This window comes from Ahaetulla prasina, chromosome 4 (genome assembly GCF_028640845.1).
Source record: "Ahaetulla prasina isolate Xishuangbanna chromosome 4, ASM2864084v1, whole genome shotgun sequence".
Classification (NCBI taxonomy): domain Eukaryota; kingdom Metazoa; phylum Chordata; class Lepidosauria; order Squamata; family Colubridae; genus Ahaetulla; species Ahaetulla prasina.
The window spans coordinates 44814021-44837991 of NC_080542.1; the positions used below are offsets into that span (position 1 = coordinate 44814021).

Here is a 23971-nt window from a genome sequence, read left to right on the forward strand (position 1 = left end):
GGTCCGGGAGTTGACGAAGTCCTGGGGGGAGTTCGTTCCAGAGGGTGGGAGCCCCCACAGAGAAGGCCCTTCCCCTGGGTGTCGCCAGACGGCACTGCCTAGCTGACGGCACCCTGAGGAGTCCCTCTCTGTGAGAGCGCACGGGTCGGTGAGAGGTATTCGGTCGCAGCAGGCGGTCCCGTAAGTAACCCGGCCCTATGCCATGGAGCGCTTTAAAGGTGGTTACCAAAACCTTGAAGCGCACCCGGAAGGCCACAGGCAGCCAGTGCAGTCTGCGCAGGAGAGGTGTCACATGGGAGCCACGAGGGGCTCCCTCTATCACCCGCGCAGCCGCATTCTGAACTAACTGAAGCCTCCGGATGCCCCTCAAGGGGAGCCCCATGTAGAAAGCATTGCAGTAATCCAGACGAGACGTCACGAGGGCGTGAGTGACTGTGCATAGGGCATCCCGGTCTAGAAAGGGGCGCAACTGGCGAACCAGGCAAACCTGGTAAAAAGCTCTCCTGGAGACGGCCGTCAAATGATCTTCAAAAGACAGCCATTCATCCAGGAGGACGCCCAAGTTGCGCACCCTCTCCATCGGGGCCAATGACTCGCCCCCAACAGTCAGCCGTGGACTCAGCTGACTGTACCGGGATGCCGGCATCTACAGCCACTCTGTCTTGGAGGGATTGAGCTTGAGCCTGTTTCTCCCCATCCAGACCCGTACGGCTTCCAAACACCGGGACAGCACTTCGATAGCTTCATTGGGGTGGCCCGGCGTGGAAAAGTACAGCTGGGTGTCATCAGCGTACAGCTGGTACCTCACACCGAAGCCACTGATGATCTCACCCAGCGGCTTCATATAGATGTTGAACAGAAGGGGCGAGAGAATCGACCCCTGAGGCACCCCATAAGTGAGGCTCCTCGGGGCCGACCTCTGCCCCCCTGTCAACACCGTCTGCGACCGATCGGAGAGATAGGAGGAGAACCACCGATAAACGGTGGATACCATGGTCGATGGTATCAAAAGCCGCTGAGAGGTCTAATAGGACCAGGGCAGAGGAACAACCCCTATCCCTGGCCCTCCAGAGATCATCCACCAACGCGACCAAAGCCGTCTCAGTGCTGTAACCGGGCCGGAAACCGGACTGGAACGGGTCTAGATAGACAGTTTCATCCAGGTGAAGGGGAAACTGATGTGCCACCATACTCTCTACAACCTTCGCCGCAAAGCGAAGGTTGGAGACCGGACGATAATTACCTAAAACAGCCGGGTCCAGGGAAGGCTTCTTGAGGAGGGGCCTCACCACCGCCTCTTTCAAGGCGGCCGGAAAGACTCCCTCCACCAATGAAGCGCTCGTAATCGCCTGGAGCCAGCCTCGTGTCACCTCATGAGTGGCCAGTACCAACCAGGAGGGGCATGGGTCCAGTAAACACGTGGTGGCATTCAATCTACCCAACAACCTGTCCATGTCCTCGGGAGCCACAGGGTCAAACTCATCCCAAACAATGTCAACAAGACCCCCCTCAGACGCCCCATCTGAATCGCCGCAATCTTGATCCAGACCATCCCGAAGCTGAACGATTTTATCGTATAGATAACCGTTAAACTCCTCAGCACGTCCCTGCAACGGGTCATCCCGCTCTCCCTGGTGAAGGAGAGAGCGGGTCACCCGAAACAGGGCGGCTGGGCGGTTATCTGCCGATGCAATGAGGGAGGAGGCGTAGCAACGCCTCGCTTCCCTCAGTGCCACTAGGTAGGTCCTACTATAGGATCTAACTAGTGTCCGATCAGCCTCCGAACGGCTGGATCTCCAAACACTCTCTAGGCGTCTTCTCCGGCGTTTCATCTCCCTCAGCTCCTCAGAGAACCAAGGAGCTGGTTGAGACCTGCGCCGGGTCAGAGGCCGCAAAGGCACGACACAGTCTAAGGCCCCGACCGCGGCTCGTTCCCAAGCCGCGACCAGTTCCTCAGCCGTGCCATGGGCAAGATCCTCAGGGAATGGCCCAAGCTCCGTCAGGAACCTCTCCGGGTCCATCAGGAGCCTGGGACGGAACCACCGTATTGGTCCCGTCTCCCTGCGGTGTTGGATGGCGGTCTGAAAGTCTAGACGAAGGAGAGAGTGATCCGACCATGACAATGGCTCAATGACTACATCTCCTAAAACCAGATCACTCATCCACTGACCAGAGATAAAAATCAAGTCCAGTGTGCCTCCCCCAATGTGGGTGGGGCCATCCACTACTTGAGTCAGGTCCATGGCCATCATGGAGGCCATGAACTCCCGAGCCGATGCTGATGATGTGCCGGAAGAAGGCAGGTTAAAGTCCCCCATGACCATAAGTCTAGGGGTCTCAACCGCCACCCCGGCAACCACCTCCAACAACTCGGGCAGGGCTGTTGTCACGCAGCAAGGAGCCAGGTACGTGACTAACAGGCCCAACTGACCCCTATGGCCCCACTTCACAAGGAGGGATTCACAACCGGCAATCTGAGGAACAGTGGTCTCCCTCGGCTCCAGACTTTCTTTTATAACAACCGCCATCCCACCACCCCTACCTTGATCCCTCGGTTGATGGAATGCTCGGAAACCTGGTGGGCACATAATAATTTAGATTATCAACCCACAATTCAGCATCATTTGGGACTTCGGGAGGAAGGACTAGAAAATCCAGGAACTGGGAGTGGAATGGAATATTCTGGAGATGGGAATGCTTGACAATTTATAACAGGGGTGTCAAACTCATGGCATCACATTGTCACGTGACATATCAGAGCTTTTCCCCACTTTGCTAAACTGAGGGTGGGTGTGGCCAATATGTGAGGCAACTGGCCCACAAGCTGCAAGTTTGATACCCCTGATCTATAATAATCTACAACAGGGGCCTCCAACCTTGGTCCCTTTAAGACTTGTGGACTTCAACTCCCAGAGTCCTTCAACCAGCAAAGCTGGCTGAGGAACTCTGGGAGTTGAAGTCCACAAGTCTTAAAGGGACCAAGATTGGAGATCCCTGATCTACAACTTCTTTGGCCCTTTCCCTGGTCCTTGTATCTTTTAAAAAATCTCCCACCAAGCTCAGGCAGCAAACCATCAATTTATACAAAGAACCAATTTTCATCCCCTCCCTCTAATATGTCAGAAAATGAAAGATGAGTAAATCTCTCTTTGTTTTAATATGACCATTTTATTTAATCCCCAAACTAATATGCCCTTGAAGGGCCAAGAATACTGGGCTTGTTCCTTCTACTCATTGATGTTACCACATCAATCATTCCTCAGGCAAAAGCTAAAAAAATCAGTTTTTGATCATATAAAGTTGTGATCCAGCCAATGGCTGGATGGAAACATGGCATGGATTTCAGTTTTTTGAGCCTGTGCAGTTTTTAATGTCACCACAGCAGGGTTCATACTCTGCCCATCTGGTTACCATGCTTGTCAGGGAAAATCAGGTTTAGGTCAAGGCGAGTGATTTTGAGGTCAGCTTGGACCTTGGCACTTTTGAACTCCCTCACCCTAAAATAAACAAACCACATTCATCCCCTCTTGTAATCTCCTGCACAGATTAATACTAGTCTTTTGTGTGAGTCATAGGAAAAGGGGAAGAAACTGACTATGGGTGTCGGAAACTTTAACTTCCTCCTCTTACCATAAAATAAGAGGCCAGCATTTCACTTCATAATTCATTTTAATCTGTGGTTGCACTGAAAGATTGACCCTGCACAGATTCTACTAAATTCAACATCAGATTTATTCCTGTTAAACAAAGAGCACTGGTAAATCTAAGAAGGAACCTAAAGGCATCAGAGTTTGGGTAAGTCGACAATTATTCTTTAAAGGCCATCAAAGAAGGCTGCTTCTGTGCTCTCTATGATCTAAGACTGAAAAGAGTGACTGAGAAGATACATTGCTTTAAACCATGATTAGGTTAACCATGGCTTCTTCCATAAACTACAGTCGGTTCAATTTGCACAAACTGCCAAAGTAAACCTTGATGCATATGCCTCTGACATATTTCAAGCATAGGCAGAGCATAGAGCATTTGGGGGAACATGTTGGACAACAGTACAAACATGATCCTTCTTGGTGAAAATATCCAATAAGGAAAATGTTTGAATTCATTAATAAGAGGGAAACTGCACAGGGCATATTGCCTATTTCTGGAATTAGCTTCATTGTGTTCTTAATTGCCTTTGGTGATCTTATAGCTCAGTGGTGTCAAACTGGCGGCCCATGGCCAGATGCCTCATATGCAGGCCATGCCCACCCCAACCCCGCAAAGGAAAAAAAAAACATTGAGAAATGTCATGTGGCAGCAATGTGATGCTACAAGTTGAAATCTGTGTTGTAGCTAATAATAATAACAGTAACAGAGTTGGAAGGGACCTTGGAGGTCTTCTAGTCCAACCCCCTGCTTAGACAGGAAACCCTACACTACTTCAGACAAATGGTTATCTAACACCTTCTTAAAAATTTCCAATGTTGGAACATTCATGTTGGTGCTGAATCAGAGTGATAATACAGTGGCATTGACTGTGTGTTCTTTAAGGAGAATTCTATGAATGTGTTCAAAATAGCATCAAAGCATTAGTAAAAAAGGAAACTAGTTTCAACCATAAAATGAGTAAATTTAAAGATCTCCAACAACCACTTCTTTTGCACCAAACAAATTACCGTATATACTCGAGTATAAGCCAAGTTTTTCAGCACGTTTTTTGTGCTGAAAAACGTCCCCTCGGCTTATACTCGAGTCTACGTCTTCGGGAACCCCGCACAGGAGGGGTACGAGCGGACTCCATGGGAGGGACGGGAGCGGGCCCGCCGAGGTCTCGCGATTTGTCGCCCCAGGCCGGCCCCCATTCCCGTGTCTGGTGGGCGGACGGCGCAACCTTGGCGGACTGTGCATTGGCGCGGGGAAGCCCTGGTGGTGCAGTGAGAGGGCTGGGCAGGGGAGCCGCCAGCCTTCTCGGCTGAGGGAGGGAGGTTTCCCGACCGCGAGCTCGCCGCGAGAGCCACCCAAAGGCCAGAAGAAAGGTCATTCCATCGAGTAATGGGCGGCTCCTTCCTCTCCCGCCTTACCCATGCTGTGCGAGCCGGCTGGGCTGCAACCCCGCCGCCGCCGCTCCTTCCTCAGCCTCCCGGGCTCGCGCTCTAGCAGCCGCCAAGCTCAGGCGGACTCGGCAGCTCCCATCAGCACTCGCACGCGCGATTCGGGCAGGAGGAGTCGGGCTCGCTCTGTGGCGGTGGCGCCGCTGCCGCCGCCGCCACCACCGCCACGGAGCGAGCCCGACTCCTCCTGCCCGACCGCCCGCGCGAGTGCTGATGGGGAGCTGCCGAGTCCGCCTGAGCTTGGCGGCTGCTAGAGCGCGAGCCCCGGAGGCTGAGGAAGGAGCGCGGCGGGGTTGCAGCCCAGCCGGGCTCGCATAGCATGGGTAAGGCGGAGAGGAAGGAGCCGCCCATTACTCGATGGAATGACCTTTTCTGGCCTTTGGGTGGTTTCTCGCGCGGCGCAGAGCGAGCGCCATCCCGCCCGACCCTCAAACTCGCGTTCCGCTTTCTGGTAAATTGAGACGCCCGGTGAACAAACAATGCAGCAACTCAGAGCAAGCGGCGATTGGCCAAGCTCAACCAGTAGAAAAAAGGTTCTCCCGTGTCGTCATTGTTGCTAGGCAGATGTTCAGGCGCAACGGGAGAGAGAAGAGGGGAAAACCTCCTCCCTCAGCCGAGAAGGACTGCACCGCCAGGGCTTCCCGCGCCAATGCATAGCCTGGCGGGAGTTACTGCAGCTCACCGGCTCCCGCCCCAACTGGTGGTGTTGGGGCAGCAGCTGCCGCTTAGCAAAAGGTCGCCGCCCAAAACTCCTCGCCTTCTCCTGGGAAGGGCTGGATGGCTAGCCAGGAAGGGTTGAATAAGCAAGCCAACCTCCTCCTCCTCCCTCCTCTCCCCAAGCGAAGAGCGTTTTCCGTTGGAAGAGAGAGAGAGAGAGAAAGGAGGGGCCGTTCCTCCCCTTCTTTCATTCTTTCTTCTCCCTCCGTGCTTCAGAAGCTGGGCGTGTGTGTGCGCGCCCTAGTCCCCTTCTGTTCCGTGGCGCTGGAAGAGAGAGAGAGAGAAAGGAGGGGCCGTTCCTCCCCTTCTTTCATTCTTTCTTCTCCCTCCGTGCTTCACCGTGCTGGGCGACCTGGAGCAGCTGCTCTTTAGCCAGATGCTCTGTGAGTCAGCCGTCCCCTTCCTTCCGTGGGGTCTGCCTTGCTGGTGAAGGTTATTGGGGCTTTTGAGCAAGGGAGGAGGAACGCGAGCACCGCCTTTCGCGCTGGCATTCCGGGATTTCCCTTTGTTTAGAGCTGGGAATCCTCCTTCCCCCTTTTGCACTCCCTCCCTCCCTCCCTCTCTCTCTCTCTCTCTCACACACACACACACACACACACAGACTTCTAAAGTCGATTGGCACAATGCTAAGCAAACACAGCAGTGGGTCAAGGGTGAAGGGCTAGGAACCTGGCAGGTGAAAGGTTGAGCGACATGAAAGGCAAAGACCACAATTGTTTTAAGAAAGAAGCTTTAGCAGGGAGGGGGGGATGGGAGGGTGTTTTAAGTTTTGGCAAACAGCCAGGCCAACTGTATTGGAGAAGGTCACACAACTGGCCTTAACATTTTAGCTGCTGTCTTTTTCCTCACACTTGGGTTTAATGATATTAGAGATCCTTATTGCCCTGCCAAAAAAAAAAAAAAAAGAGCCACCCCAACGTCTATGAAAATTAACCTTCTCTGCCAAGAGACACTGTGCAGGGTATTTTCACTATTGGTGTGCATACAGGCTTAGATTTGTGCTGGGTTCTTAGTGCTTAGAGCACTGACCTTCAGAGGCACCCTGGTCCCTTGGAAGCTAAAGGAGGACTCATTTTCATGCTTGCAGTTGTATTGTCAATTTCTGTGAGACAATGTTGTTGAAGTAACTCACTCACTCATTCATTCATTCATTCATTCATTCCTTGTGTGTCCAATCACACTTAGCCAATAAAAATTCTATTCTATTCTATTCTATTCATTCATTCATTCATTTTATTTTGTCAAATACATATTAAATAATTATATAAATATAAGCATGAATTGAATACATAAAAGGAATACAACTAAAGGGAACATTAGGACAGGGACGGTAGGCACGCTGGTGCTCTTATGCACGCCCCTTACAGACCTCTTAGGAATGGGGTGAGGTCAATACTAGATAGTCTTTGGTTAAGGCTTTGGGGATTTTGGGAAGAGACCAGAGTCAGGTAGCACATTCCAGGCATTAACAACTCTGTTACTGAAGTCACATTTTCTGCAATCTAGATTGGAGAGGTTCACTTTTAAGTTTGAATCTATTGTGTTCTCGTGTATTGTTGTGGTTGAAGCTGAAGTAGTCATTGATAGGAAGTACATTGTAGCAGATAATTTTATGAGCTATGCTCAGGTCATACCAAAGGTGGCGTAGTTCTAAATTTTCTAAAGCTGGGAATCCTCCTTCCCCCTTTTGCACTTTTATTGTTTTTCGTTCAAATAAATATTCATGTTATTTTACTTGGCTCTATCTTTATTTTTTACATTGACCAGTAGCTGCCTCATTTCCCACCCTCGGCTTATACTCGAGTCAATAGTTTTTCCCAGTTTTTGTGGTAAAATTAGGTGCCTCGGCTTATATTCGGATCGGCTTATACTCGAGTATATACGGTAAGTGGTAATCATTAGTGCAGTTGTTTATATGCTATTTTCATCAGCATAAACTTTTATTTTCACCACCAGGTGTAAATTCTTCATAATTATTGTTTGAAACAATAATTCAGTTTTAGTTTTTCATAGCAAGAAAATGAATGGAAAACTTGTTTTGAAATTGACTAGGATAATAGAAGAGGTTACAGTCCTGTGCACATCTATGAAGACTAAGTTCTTTGAATATAGTGAGGATTCCTTTTGTTTCCAGTTCAGACTAGCACAAGTATTTTTTAAATTTAATTTAAAAAAATTTTTTTACATACAGTATACATAAACATAGTCATAAGTAAAAAAATATATCATGAAGATATATTTATATATATATATATATATATATATATATATATATATATATATATATATATATATATATATATATATATATATATATATATATTTATATATACATAAATATATTTGTTTTCTGAGGTTTTCATGGGTGTTTGTATGTAGGTCTTTGGTTATTCGGGTTTTCTCCCGCGTAAAATTGGAAGTGTCTTGGCGACGTTTCGACGAAGTCTCATTTGTCATCTTCAGGCTTCAGCTTTGTGCTTCTGGGAGCAATGTGTGATTGCAGCTGGTTCTTCCTTTTTAACTGCTAGTGGGGGTTTGAACTGATTGGGTGGGAGCTTGGCTGTGCTCTGATTGGATGGGGTTTTTGTGCTCTGATTGGCTGGGGTGTGTCCTGTTTGGGTGGGGCTTGGTTGTGCTCAAATTAGTCTGTGTTGCAGGGGATCTGAGCTAGTGAGCTGCACTGCTGCTGTTTGGCTTCGTGTTCGTGGTCGTGCTACATCTTCATAGTGGGTGTCAGTCTGCTGCATGTATGGATTGGAGGGGTTTGAAATGGCTAATGTTGCAGCTGCGGTCTGGCTTCTGGTCCTTGGTCGTGCTTCCTGATCAGTGTGGGTTTGGGTGTGCTTCTGGGTGGATGTGTGGTGGTGACATCCTGTGTGGACCTCGTGAGTGTGGGTCTGGTGTCATTCCTCGTGTTAGGGACACGTTTGTCAATAAGGGCAGGTTTCCAAATGGCTGGTAGGCGGAGGTATCATCTCGTTTGTTCATGCTGTGTGGGCGTTTTCTATCTCGATGGCTTCTCTGATTATTCTGTTGTTAAAGTGTTCAGTTTTGGCGATAGTTCTGGTCTTTTTAAAGTCAATATCGTGTCCTGTGACTTTAAAGTGTTGGACCAGGAAGAAGTTGGTTCCTCTTTTTGAATGAGTTCTTGTGTTCTTCAATCGTGCACTTATTCTTCTGTTGGTTTGTCCAATGTATGTGGTGGGGCAGGCGGTGCATGGGATTTCATATACTCCTTGATTTTCTAACTCAATTTTGTCTTTGGGGTTTCTTAGGATGGTGGATATTTTTGGTTTGTGCAGAATGCTGTCTTGATGTTTTGTTTGTGGAGGATCTTGCTGATTCTGTCTGTGGTGCCTTTTATATATGGGAGGAGGGCTGTGCCATTTTCTTGCTCTCTGTCTTGGGTTTTAGTGGGGGTTCTTTTGGATTAGTTTGGTAATCTTATTTCTCTGGAATCCATTGGATGTTAGTACGTTTGTGAGAGTGTGTAGTTCGGTTTTAGGTGTTGTTCGTCAGCTAAGCATTTTGTTCTAGAGATGAGTGTCTTGGCTACGGAGTTGATCTGTGCTGGGTGGTGGTGTGAGAGTGCATGCAGATAGCGGTTTGTGTGTGTTTTCTTCTGGTAGATGGTGTGTCCTAGGGAGCCATTGGGTTTCTTGTAGACTAAGACATCTAGGAAGGGCAGTTGGTTGTTAACTTCTGTTTCCATGGTGAACTGTATTTTGGGGTGTAGGCTATTGAGGTGTGTGAGGAAGTTTTCAAGTTTTTCTTTCCCGTGTGGCCAGATTATGAAGGTGTCGTCTACGTATCTGAGCCAGAGTTTGGGTTTGTGATCAGATTTTTCTAGTGCTTGGGTTTCAAAGTGTTCCATGTAGAGGTTGGCAATGACAGGTGAGAGGGGTGATCCCATGGGTGCGCCTTCTATTTGTTTGTATTTTTGTCCGTTATAGATGAAGTATGTGTTGGATAGGCAGTGGTTGGTCAGATCTAGGATGTGCTTGGGGGGGTTATATTTGTTTTGGATAGCTGTCAAGGCTTCTTTGATTGGCAATTGGGCACTTCTTCCCTGGTCCAACACTTTAAAGTCACAGGACACGATATTGACTTTAAAAAGACCAGAACTATCGCCAAAACTGAACACTTTAACAACAGAATAATCAGAGAAGCCATCGAGATAGAAAAACGCCCACACAGCATGAACAAACGAGATGATACCTCCCGCCTACCAGCCATTTGGAAACCTGCCCTTATTGACAAACGTGTCCCTAACACGAGGAATGACACCAGACCCACACTCACGAGGTCCACACAGGATGTCACCACCACACATCCACCCAGAAAGCACACCCAAACCCACACTGATCAGGAAGCACGACCAAGGACCAGAAGCCAGACCGCAGCTGCAACATTAGCCATTTCAAACCCCTCCAATCCATACATGCAGCAGACTGACACCCACTACGAAGATGTAGCACGACCACGAACACGAAGCCAAACAGCAGCAGTGCAGCTCACTAGCTCAGATCCCCCTGCAACACAGACTAATTTGAGCACAACCAAGCCCCCACCCAAACAGGACACACCCCCAGCCAATCAGAGCACAAAAAAACCCACATCCAATCAGAGCACAGCCAAGCTCCCACCCAATCAGTTCAAACCCCCACTAGCAGTTAAAAAGGAAGAAACAGCTGCAATCACACATTGCTCCCAGAAGCACGAAGCTGAAGCCTGAAGATGACGAATGAGACTTCGTCGAAACGTCGCCAAGACACTTCCAATTTTACGCGGGAGAAAACCCGAATAACCAAAGACCTACATATAAATATATATAAATATATAGATAGATACATATATATAAGTAAAGAATATGCATTAGCTATATTACTTTGATATAATAAAGGGAACAATAGGACAGGAACGGTAGGCACTTTTGTGCTCTTATGCACGCCCCTTATAATCCTTTTAGGAATGGGGTGAGGTCAATAGTAGACAGTTTTTGGTTGAAGATTTGGGGATTTTGAGTAGAGACTATGGAGTCAGGTAATGAGTTCCAAGCATTAACAGCTCTGTTGCAAAAGTCATATTTTCTGCAATCAAGTTTGAAGCGGTTGACATTAAGCTTCAATCTATTTTTTGCTCTTGTAATATTGTGATTGAAGCTGAAGTAGTCATTTACAGGAAGGATATTGTAATAGATGATTTTGTGTGTTAAACACAGGTCATGTCGAAGTCGACGGAGTTGTAAATTTTCTAATCCCAGGATTTCAAGCCTGGTGGTATAAGGTATTTTGTTGTTTTCGGAGGAGCGAAGAACTCTTCTAGTAAAATATTTCTGGATGCGTTCTATTGTATTTATGTCAGAGATGTGGTGTGGGTTCCAGACTGATGAGCTGTATTCAAGAATAGGTCTGGCAAATGTTTTGTATGCTCTAGTTAGTAGTGTAGAGTTTTTGGAAAAGAAGCTGCGTAAAATTAGGTTTACTACTACTTTTAGAGCCTTTTTTGCTAGGTAGTTGCAGTGGGCTTTGGCATTTAGGTCATAGAACTCCAAGATCTTTGACAGGGTGAGGGTCTTCAGTAAGGTAATGACCATCAAGTTTGTACTTGTTGATAGGATTCTTTTTTCCAATATGTAAGACTGAGCATTTGCTGGTAGAGATTTGGAGTTGCCAAGTTTTAGACCAATCGGAAACTAAGTCGAGGTCTTCTTGAAGGATAGAAGTATTGTTAGTGGTATTAAATAGTTTGACATCATCAGCAAAGAGAACACAATAACTTGAGATGAGGTCACAGAGATCATTTATGTATAGTATGAAGAGCGTTGGACCAAGAACACTACCTTGGGGAACGCCACTTTTGACAGAAACAGGATTTGATATAGCGTTGCCAATTTTGACCACTTGTTGTCTGTTTGACAGGAAGGCGTTTATCCAATTGTGAAGAGGTATTCCAATAATTCCTAATGGGAATGCACCAAGACAAATTCCTTGTGTGTCCAATCACACTTGGCCAATAAAAATTCTATTCTATTCTATTCTATTCTATTCTATTCTATTCTATTCTATTCTATTCTATTCTATTCTATTCTATTCTATTTCTTTATTTGTTACTTATAAGTATCTTCATAGCATCATCCAGCAATAGCAGAAGGAATATAAATATTTGTGTCAATAGTTGAATTTTAGAAGCTACCAATTAACTGGGAAAGAAATAATTTTAGCTAAAGAATAAGCATACGTATATATATATCTCAAAATACTAAGTATCTTGAATAGCTGAATGTCAAACATGTTGGTTCCATTAGTCATATTTAGATTCATATGTTGACATCATGACCACCTTCAGTAGAACTAATTTCAAGGATCTCCTTCTAAATATGGGTAATACCAGTTCCAACCCACATGAGTTGTAATTATTGTTATTAACTGGAACTGTTATTTGATTAATTACATTTAAATAATTATTATTAATGATGCTCCTTTGCTTTTCATCGTGCCTTTAAAACATTGATAAGAAATGCACTTGACTAAAAAATATTTTTAAATCATTTTCTCAAATATCCTGCCTATCTCTCAAAGATAGGGAATATAAACATTTTTAGAGAATTAATGGGATGAACTTAGCTTGGGGAAACTTTCAAAAGCCTAGAAACTCCTCTGTGCAATACCAGTTCAATAGCAACCAACATCAGATGACCAGAAAGCTAACAAGAAAATTGAACAAATCAATTTCATTTATGGCCAAAAGGCCCAAAGGCAGGTTATACATATATCTGAATTTGGTATTAGATAAAATAGCCTGAATAAAATATTTAATAAATATTATATACAAAATTGAATCGAAGGCTAAGACATATTTATCTTTGACAGATAGCCTTGCTGTTTCCCGGTCAATGGAAAAATATTTTTTTCCTATAGTCTAATAAGATTGAATATGGGCCTATTACAGGAACAATCTCAAAAAATGATCTAAGAGTAATATTAAGGTTAATTACCTTCACATTTCAAGAGCTTGGCAAAATCACCGTAATGGTGGCATACAAATTTGATAGATGTTAGGAAGGTAAATAGTTAGACAGACAGACAGTAGATAGATAGAGCATTATATGGAGATTTTAAAGCCCAGATTCCAGAATATATGCATAACGAACATATCTTATTTTCATTGTATACATTTTGTTATAATACTGTATCTTACACCAAAGAATCCAGAGAATGTATTTAGTGACACCTGTCAAAACTCAGTATTTCCTATAGAGCCATAACTATAACCTTTCAACTGTGTTGCAATAATAACTCTGAGCCATTGTGAATAATGGTTTATGAGTTTAATTCTATGGCATAAATTCTTTACTCTCAAAGGTGACATTCAGAACAGCTTTATATTTGAAACAAGTTCCTATCTTGTTTCAGATTAGTTCAGAGCCTCCAGATTAGTTAGCGCAAATCAGCAAATTTTACTACTGGCAATAGGCTTCTGGGAAGCAACAAAAGAGCCATCTGCTATAAAATGCTTATGATTTAAAATTTCCCATAATCCCCTGGAATAGTTTCAGTTATATGTTTATGGAGATTCTCTAGTTCAGGGCTGTCAAACTCGATTTCATGGAGGGCCGCATCAGGTTTGTGTTTGACCTCAGGGGGCTGGGGTGGCTGTAGCCAGGTTGGGCATGGCCAGCATGACATCACTCATGTCGGGGCCTGTGGTGGCCTGAGCATTTTGCTAGTGAAAATGGGCTCCTGGGCCCTGTTTTCAGCTGCAACAGCCTCCTGCAGCCCTCTGCCAGCAAAAATGGAGCTTTGTTTTCACTTAGTTTGTTTTCACAGTTGAAAGGGCTGCAGGAAGCTGTCGTGGCTGAAAACGAAGCCTGGGACTGCTGCATGTGGCCCTCACAAGCTCCATTTTTGGTGGCAGAAGGACTGCAGGCTGGACCTTCGTTGTTTCCATGGTAGCCTTGTGGGCCAGATCTAAGCACCCTGTTGGCTGGATCTGGCCCACAGGCCTTGAGTTTACACTCCTGCTCTAGATTCTAGATTCTCTAGATCTAGATCATGGTGGTCTCAAAAGTGTTGTTGTTATTTTTTTAATTCAGAACTGGACATCTTCAAGGAAAAAACAAAGTTCAGTTGCTTTTTGAAAAAAAAAAACCACTTTTGGGATAGTTTCAGTCAGGCATAATGGGAAAGGGAAATTTAAAAATGTTAAGTTCACTTAAGGCTAAAAGTCTGCAATTTTATGATACCTTTAATCATGGATTGTACAACAATGCATAAGACACATTTGTTTATTTTTATTTTAATAAATGGAAGTTACAGATTAACAATGATTAATGCCATTAATTTTCTCAGCAGTAGATTCTTGTTGATTTCAGCTAGAAAAGTCTGAAACTAAAAAATAGATTACAGAAAATGCGATGGTTAGGGCAAGCCATGGCCAGAGAGATCATGTCAGGGTAGTTTCTTGAAGAAGAGAGTGCCTGCAACTATGGAGGAAATAAAATGCCCTATGTTTGTCCTGATAAAACTAGAGTTTTCACTATCTGTCCACAATCATGAGGAGAGGTGTGTTTTTTTCCCTTTAGAATTGACTTGTTCACAGCTATATTGAAGTTTTCCTGTGCATTCTTTTAATTGTCAAGTAATCCTCTCCTCCTGACTGCTACTAATATGACAGGTTTGAAAACTTGTGTGTGGGTGTGTATGCATGTATCTGAAGTAAATTGGGTGACTTTGGGCTAACTCTTCCGATTCCACATTACAATGGGAAGTGAAAAAACCACTATCAACTTGTAGTAGATGAGGGTGGCAGATTATGATCTACTCAATGAAAATGACTTCATCCTGCTATGGATTGATTCAAGATGATGATGATGATGATGATTTCTTTTGTCCCTTCTTTCAGGTTGTTTGAGATCTCCTTGCCAATACCATTTTTGTCCCATTTGTCCACTGGTGGGAAAAATGTTTAAAAAACTGGCCAAGCAGCTTACTCAAGAACTGGATTCTGATGGGAAACTGATTCCTGTGAGCAGCCTGGCACAAAATGATGGCTTTCAACTTCTCTCTTTGGTGACTAAAAAGCCATCTAGATGGCCTTGGAACAGTACAAAGTATTCCCCATTCTCTTTCAAACTGACAGACATACTTCAAGAAGAAGCAATAATGGAAATAGGTATTCTTGTTCAAATTAATTCATAGAGATCATTCTGGATAAACTCTGCCTGGACAGTTTTCTGGGAGCCCTAGGACCAAAAGAGAAACATAAAGGTCTCTCAGAAAGCACATCCACATTGTGCATCAGGCTCACAGATTTTGTACAGCCTGTGTAGATTCCTCTTTTGATCTGAGGACCAATCCTTTGTAGTAATCTCCCTGAATCCTACATGCAAACATTGGGCTAAAACATAAACCTGGACTTACCATTCACAGGGGCAAGATTCATGCAACTTGCTAAGCCAGAAACAGTGTTATATATGAATTTGGTGAATTGGAGTTATTTCTTATTTGAAAGGAATCCCAGCATACAAAAAAGAGGAAAAATGTGTAAGGTTTGCTGCAGTGGGTTTGACCATGGTAAAACAATTAGACTGTATTTTGATCATTGTCTTTTGCTTGCTTTCAATTTTTTTTAGAGCTGAAGCATTCTGAGCCACTTTTGTTTTCTGCTAACACATGTCACAAATCTGGAGGACGGCTGAACTTTAAGATACGGTCTACAGAAGTAGATGTTGGTGGATTGGCCTTAGCTTGCTTGAGTGCCTCTCCAATACATCTCCGAAAAACCTATGTGGACCCAGGAGAGCTGTGGTGAATATGGCTTTGCTTATTATTTCCCAAGGGTGTGACAAGAATGGAAGAATAGGACCTAATTACTAATTAGGTAGCTTTCCTGAGAATTGTATATGAACAAACGTCTCAAAAACATTCATAATCCAACCATGAAGCACAAAGGGGCAATTGAATTTTGGTATTATTAAAAGCTGAAGAAAGGGATAAATAAATGGCTTTGACCTATCTGCTACAATGCATTCGGAGACTTTATGGATCTCAATGAAATGAGTGGTAGTTATGGTGCTCAGGCGGAACTCTTATAAATCTCTTGAGACTCATTCAGGCGAAAGTACTGGTGTATAACATTCATGCTAACTTTTGAGAGGGCTTTATCATCTGGATTTTCATTTGAATAGCCTGTCTAAAAAACACATCAAAGTCCCGACTGTACAGAGGAAACTCACTGAAGATCAGTCAAGGCAGTTTCCCACAGTATCTCTATGGGCTTAGCTGATGAGAAGATTTTTGAATGGGAAGTTTTGCCAGTTCTCCCAGATTTAAGATCCTAGCTTCCAGGACTTAATAATGTAGCTTGTTGAAAATGGGGGAGAAGAGAGGCAAGGATTCTGTTATGTAGGACAATAAGGCTTTATACTTAGGGTAGGGAATGGTAGAGAAATTGCTTTGATCCTAATTTAGAGCCCTGCTGAGTCCATTTAAGTTCCTTAAGTTCTCATCTTTCCCAGTCACCTTCTTTCTGGCGGTTCAAGCACTTCTGTACCAGGGTTGGTATTCACTTACCTTCACTACTGGTTTGCAAATGTGAGCACATATGCCACCTCCGCGCATGCGCAGAGCCTTCCATGTATATGCAGAGCATCAAAAACGGGATGTGATGACATCCGGGCAGGTGGGCGGAGCCTCCCATAGCCGCCACTACCGGTTTGCCTGAACCTGATAGAACCTGCTGAATACTACCACTGTTCTGTACTGATCTCAATCTGCTGAAAACTGTTTCTGCTGGCCAATAATGCCAATTCTTCTTAGGTAAAGGATTAGGAAATGGAAGGAATTGAGGACAAGGTAATTAAACATGGAGCTGAGCTTAAGCTCCAGCTTTTTTTCTTTTAGGGCATCATCTAAAATATGATACGTTTTGTTGTAGAAAGGAGAACTTTCTTATCCACTACACGCATTACTGCAGCTAGTAAAATGCTTGAGGCCAGTTCCAGCCTAGGTGGAAGGATTTCATTCTGAAGCCTTGGATGCTTCCCCCAATATAGAATAAAGTTTCCAGGAATTTCATGAGAAGTTCCAGAGCTCTAACCTCATTGTAAGAACTGTAGCTGTGACCATCTTGCATTTTGTTTGTAGGAAGAGAGATCTCTCTCCCGGCATTGTCCAGCAAATCTACCCTAAACTTCATTTGTACATTGTGACAGAAGTTTTGGAGATAATGGAGCCCTTTGTCATTGATGAGACTGTCCAGGCAGGTGGGAAGGGGGAAGTTTCTGCCGTGAACATTCTTAAAATCCAGGTGTGGTTATTATTTTTGGCTTCATTTTTTTGCTGTTTCTTGCTTTTTAAATGAACAGGTTAATGGCTAAAAGCACCACAATATCATTCCTTAAGGAGGAGTTGATTGCCGACCAACAATAGTGGGTTTCCTGATCGAGTATTTTATCTTTTTCATAGGAATAAGCACAAATTAAACCTCTCTGACCAAAACATGAGCTCAGCCCCAGAGGCTCTATAACTGCCAACAAACTTAATTTTAAATGTGAGATTAGGGGGGAAATGGTTTATATAAGCAGTAACAGTTTAAATGGGTTGACCTCAAAAAGCTAAGGAAGGTTAAGCCGAGATTAGTAGTTGGACAGGAGAGCAGCAGGAATTTCCAGGACTCTAAAAAAAGTAAAAAAAAAATAAAATCCAGTGAGAGGCTATAGCAAATCACTTCCGCATAGTGGGCAAAGCAAAACAATATAAAACCTATTCCTATACAGATCAATATTAAGCTTCACTTGAGCAAAATTTTTCTATGAAAAATGTTTAATGCATGGAGAATAGCATATGATTTGTTTCTTTTGATATTGACTCTTCTGCTTTTAGGAGCATGGTCTTGACATGCTGCTGAAAAACCAAAAATGGCTCCTGGTATTACATGTGTGTGTGTGTAGGTCTTTGCATATTTGGGTCTTTTCTGGTGTAAGGTTGAGGGTTTCTTAGCAACGTTTCGATGAGGTCTCACTCGGGTTTCTTGACGACGTCAAAACATCACCAAGAAACCCTCAACCTTACACTGGAAAAGACTCGAATACAGCAAGACCTACATACATATACCCGTGAAAACTTACGAATATTATTATTATTATTATTATTATTATTATTATTATTATTATTATTATTATTATTATTATTATTATTATTATTATTATTATTATTATTATTATTATTAATTCGATTTTTATACCGCCCTTCTCCCGAAGGACTCAGGGCGGTGTACAGGCAAGGTAAAACAAACGGTACAATATACAATTAAAATACAGATTAAAAAACTTATTATATAGTTGGCCTAAAAACTTTAAAATATATAAAACTAAAAAACCCCTTAAAATTAATAATAGAAAATTTAAAACCAATAAAATTTAAGCCAACCCCGCGCAAATAAATATATGTGTTTTCAATTCGCGGCGGAAGGTCCGAAGGTCAAGTATTTGGCGTAAACCCGGGGGAAGTTCGTTCCAGAGGATGGGAGCCCCCACAGAGAAGGATCTTCCCCTGGGGGCCGCCAGCCGACATTGCTTGGCGGACGGCACCCTGAGAAGTCCCTCTCTGTGAGAGCGTACGGGTCGGTGGGAGGCATGAGGTAACAGCAGGCGGTCCTGTAAGTACCCAGGCCCTAAGTCATGGAGTGCTTTAAAGGTAGTAACCAAAACCTTAAAGTGCACCCTGAAGACCACAGGTAGCCAGTGCAGTCTGCGCAGGAGCGGTGTTACATGGGAGCAACGCGAAGCTCCCTCTATCACCCGCGCAGCTGCATTCTGGACTAACTGAAGCCTCTGGGTGCACCTCAAGGGGAGCCCCATGTAGAGAGCATTACAATAATCCAAGCGGGAGGTAACGAGCGCATGAGTGACTGTGCACAAGGCATCCCGATCAAGGAAGGGGCGCAACTGCTGAACCAGGCGAACCTGGTGGAAGGCCCTCCTGGAGACGGCCGTCAAATGATCTTCAAACGACAGCCATTCATCCAGGAGCACACCCAAGTTGCGCACCCTATCCTTTGGGGCCAATAACTCGCCACCAACAGTCAGCTGCGGCTGCAGCTGACTGAATCGGGTGCCGGCATCCACAGCCACTCCGTCTTGGAGGGATTAAGCTTGAGCCTGTTTCTCCCCATCCAGACCCGTACGGCTTCCAAACACCGGGACAGCACTTCAACAGCTTCGTTGGGGTGGTCTGGGGTGGAAAAGTACAGCTGAGTGTCATCAGCGTACAGCTGGTATCTCACCCCAAAGCCACTGATGATCTCACCCAACGGCTTCATATAGATGTTGAACAGAAGGGGCGAGAGAATCGACCCCTGTGGCACCCCACAAGTGAGGCACCTCGCGGCCGACCTCTGCCCCCCTGTCAACACCGTCTGCGACCGGTCGGAGAGATAGGAGGAGAACCACCGATAAACGGTGCCTCCCACTCCCAATCCCCCCAACCGGCGCAGCAAGATACCATGGTCGATGGTATCAAAAGTGAGAGGTCTAATAGGACCAGGGCAGAGGAATAACTCCTGTCCCTGGCCCTCCAGAGATCATCCACCAACGCGACCAAAGCTGTCTCTGTACTGAATCCGGGTCGGAAGCTGGACTGGAACGGGTCTAGATAGACAGCTTCATCCAGGTATTGGGGTAGCTGCTACGCCACAGCACTCTCTACAACCTTCGCAACGAAGCGAAGGTTGGAGACCGGACGATAATTACCCAAAATAGCTGGGTCCAGGGAGGGCTTCTTGAGGAGGGGTCTCACCACTGCCTCTTTCAAGGCGGCAGGGAAAACCCCTTCCAACAAAGAAGCGTTGATAATCCCCTGGAGCCAGCCTCGTGTCACCTCCTGAGTGGCCAGTACCAGCCAGGAAGGACACGGGTCCAGTAAACATGCGGTGGCGTGGAGCCTCCCCAACAACCTGTCCACGTCCTCGGGAGCCACAGGGTCAAACTCATCCCAAACAGACTCAACAAGACGTGCCTCCTCCCTCTCGCTTGGATCATCCCAATTTCGGTCCAGACCATCCCGGAGCTGAGCGATTTTATCGTATAGATAACCACTAAAGTCCTTGGCATGTCCCTGCAAAGGGTCATCCCGCACCTCCTGATGAAGGAGGGAACGGGTCACCCGAAACAGGGCAGCCGGGCGGTTATCTGCCGACGCAATGAGGGTGGAAGCGTAAGAACGCCTCGCCTCCCTCATTGCCACTAGGTAGGTCCTAGAATAGGACCTAACTAGTGTCCGATCAGCTTCGGAACGACTGGACCTCCAAGTACTCTCTAGGCGTCTTCTCCGGCGTTTCATCTCCCTCAGCCCCTCGGAAAACCAAGGGGCCGGATGAGATCTATGCCGGGTCAGAGGCCGCAAAGGCACGACACGGTCCAAGGCCCCAGCCGCGGCCTGTTCCCAGGCCACAACTAGTTCCTCAGCCGAGCTGTGGGCCAGATCCTCAGGGAATGGCCCAAGCTCCGTCAGGAACCTCTCGGAGTCCATCAGGTGCCTGGGACGGAACCAACGTATAGGTTCCGTCTCCCTGCGATGGTGGGTGGCGGTTCGGAAGTCTAGACGAAGAAGGAAATGATCTGTCCATGACATACATATACATATTCATATACATATACATATACATATACATATTGTCGTGTCCCACTCCTCCGCTGACGGCTGGGGCGGGCAAGACACAACACATATACATATACATATACATATACATATACATATACATATACATATACATATACATACACACACACACACACACACACACACACACACACACACACACAGAGGTCTTGGCATATTCAGGTCTTTTCCCGTGTAAGGTTGAGAGTATCCTGGTGACGTTTTTATGAGGTCTCACTTCAGGCTGGTGCTTTCAGCTTTGTGCTTGTGCGAGCAAAGCGTGGTCGGAGCTGCCGTCTCTCTATAAATACTGGTGGAGAGGTGGGGAGTGTTGCTGTGAGCGGGTTGGTTGGCTGTGTGGTTGCATCTTGATTGGTAGATGGAGTGGGTGTTTGCAGATTGGTCGGCTGTTTCGTAAATGGCAGCTCCGACCACGCTTTGCTCGCACAAGCACGAAGCTGAAAGCACCAGCCTGAAGATGATGAGTGAGACTTTGTCAAAACGTCGCCCGGATACTCACAACCTTACACAGGAAAAGACCCGAATATGCCAAGACCTACATACCTATACTCATGAAAACCTACAAAAACACACACACACACACACACACACACACACAAAACACGCACACACACACATATATATACCCTGACTTATAGCACAGAGGGAAGCCCTTGATTGATAGCTTTTGGGAGTGCATAACAGTATTTTGTCACTAAAACACAATCAATAATATGGCAGATTAAAATGTAAGAACCAGGCAAAGGGAAAGCATAAAAATTCACTGCAGAAAGATTACTGCGCTTGTGCAACAGTATATTGTTAGCTTTATTTTTCATGTCATATTTTCCACACTTTGCACAGTGTGGACTTGCAGGAAAGAGAGATTTTGGAAAAGTACATGTCATCATAAGCAGGTGCACTGAATAAAGAAAATGGAATGAACATTTATTTCATTTACTGTATTCCAAAGTGAATATAATGAGGTCTGCTGGAAGAGGAGGTCTGCTAGTGCTCACTACTTACACTTAGATGAAAGGGGTTCCTGACTGGCCATAGCTGTAAGTAAGATGTGTTGGGATGCATTCCCATGATCTTTGGCAGAATCTTTTTGTCTACATTTGGTAACCTTAGGGCTGCAAGTTTCCAGTTAGACAACCTATGACTGATCGCTAGCGTGTGGAATCATCCCTGTCTGATTTCTGTGATGATGAGAATACCTATGGATTGCTAGCTTGCTTCCTTCACAATCTGTGACTTGGTCTAGACCAGGGGTCTGCAAACTTGGCTCTTTTAAGACTTGTGGACTTCAACTCCCAGAGTTCCTGAGCCAGCAAAGCTGGCTCAGGAGCTCTGGGAGTTGAATTCCACAAGTCTTAAAAGAGCCAAGTTTGCAGACCCCTGGTCTAGGGTGACACATTCTTAACATCCTGTGCTCAAATCTCCAGGGTCAACACAAGACAATGAAAAATAAGTCCATGCTAATTCCTTTTGGTACAGTGATGGCGTATGGAGTTGAGAAACTCCAAATCTGTGAAGAAGACCCCGGTGAGTGAAAAATTTGTTTCACTGATTAGTTTGCCATACTAAGGTTCAGGCATCTTTTGGTTCTTTCTAATTTCTTTGCATTTTTGTTTTTCTATAGTTTATCTCAACCAGAGGTTTGAAACAATGTTGGGTCACTCACTCACTTATGATGGTATGTTTAATATCTATGCTTTCAAAACAAAAATGTGTGCATGAAGTTAGAAAAAGCTTGATTGTTTGTGGAGCAATCTAAGCAAATAAAAAACAAATAAGCAAGATAGACCTGTCAGCCAAAGATCACACATTGAGTTTTAACTGAGTAAAAAGGTTAAGTTTGCAAAAAATCCTACACTACAATGTAGTTGATTAGTTTGCAGCTCAATATATGATATGAAGTTGTCCAACACCACTGGCTTATAATTCAGTGACTTGTGTGAACCTAGAAAACTGGATTAATTCTATGAACCATAGCTAAATTAAGTGAATTGACATGTATATGAAATCTGGCTATGGAGGAAAGAGACAGAAAGATATCTGGGTTTCCATGTCAACAAAATGCCCTGTTTAGTCACATAAAGGCAGTATGGCATTACAGCTTCATAATTGCCCAGCAGTCCACAATTAAAAAGAGACAATGTGCAAGAGTATTTTAAGAATAAGAAAACTATAGTCTTCCACATAGGTATCTATAGCTAGCCTAATGAATGAAATTGTTAAGTAATGTCAAAAGGTTTGTACTTGTGTACAAACAAATATGTAAGAGATGAACTTAATATAGAATATTATATTTTATTTTTATCTCTTTCCTCTTGAGCAGGGGTGAAATCTAAAAATTTTCCCTACCGGTTCTGTGGGCGTGGCTTAATTGGTGTGTATGGCTTGGTGGTCAGATGATTGGGTGGGCGTGGCCAATAACAATAAATAATAAAAATAATAAACAAAGTATACAAAACAATAAGAGGTACCAAAAACCAACTTTCACACTTTACACACAACACAACACAACTGACTCACACACAATGTAAAAACAGTTGCACTTCACCAAAAATGGCCCCTGCAACAAGCAGGAACCTCACACAGCCACAAAAAGCTCAAAAACCAACTTTCACACTTTACACACACAACACAACACAACTGGATGGGGTGGGTCTGGATGGGGAGAAACAGGCTAAAGCTCAATCCCTCCAAGACGGAGTGGCTGTGGATGCTGGCACCCCGGTACAGTCAGCTGCAGCCGCGGCTGACTGTTGGGGGCGAGTCATTGGCCCCAATGGACAGGGTGCACAACTTGGGTGTGCTCCTGGATGGGCGGTTGTCTTTTGAAGATCACTTGACGACCGTCTCCAGGAGAGCTTTTTATCAGGTCCGCCTGATTCGCCAGTTGCGCCCCTTCCTTGACCGGGATGCCCTATGCACGGTCACTCACGCTCTTGTTACCTCTCGCTTGGATTACTGCAATGCTCTCTACATGGGGCTCCCCTTGAAGAGCACCCGGAGGCTCCAGTTAGTTCAGAATGCAGCTGCGCGGGTGATAGAGGGAGCCACTCGTGGCTCCCATGTAACACCACTCCTGCGCAGGCTGCATTGGCTACCTGTGGTCTTTCGGGTGCACTTCAAGGTGTTGGTTACTACCTTTAAAGCGCTCCATGGCTTAGGGCCGGGTTACTTACAGGACCGCCTACTGCTACCGACTGCCTCCCACCGACCCGTGCGCTCTCACAGAGAGGGACTCCTCAGGGTGCCGTCCGCCAAGCAATGTCGGCTGGAGGCCCCCAGGGGAAGGGCCTTCTCTGTGGGGGCTCCCACCCTCTGGAATGAACTTCCCCCAGGACTCTGTCAACTGCCTGACCTTCGGACCTTCCGTCGCGAGTTGAAGACATACCTATTTATTCGCGCAGGACTGGCATAGAAATTTTTAGTAGTTTTTAATATTTGGATTTAAATTTTATGGGGTTTTATGGTTTTAAATGGATTTTA

At 45.1% G+C, this 23971-nt stretch overlaps 1 protein-coding gene across 1 annotated transcript in view; it reads left to right on the top strand.

Moving 5' to 3' along the window:
- The window catches only part of GSDMD (gasdermin D), a 53539-nt gene that overhangs the window by 20343 nt on the left and 9225 nt on the right, over positions 1–23971 (top strand). The window contains exons 4-8 of the mRNA XM_058180780.1: positions 14712–14981; positions 15442–15616; positions 16955–17117; positions 21916–22015; positions 22113–22166. Coding sequence (XP_058036763.1) covers positions 14712–14981; positions 15442–15616; positions 16955–17117; positions 21916–22015; positions 22113–22166 — 762 coding nt within the window. The remainder of the gene's footprint in view (positions 1–14711; positions 14982–15441; positions 15617–16954; positions 17118–21915; positions 22016–22112; positions 22167–23971) is intronic.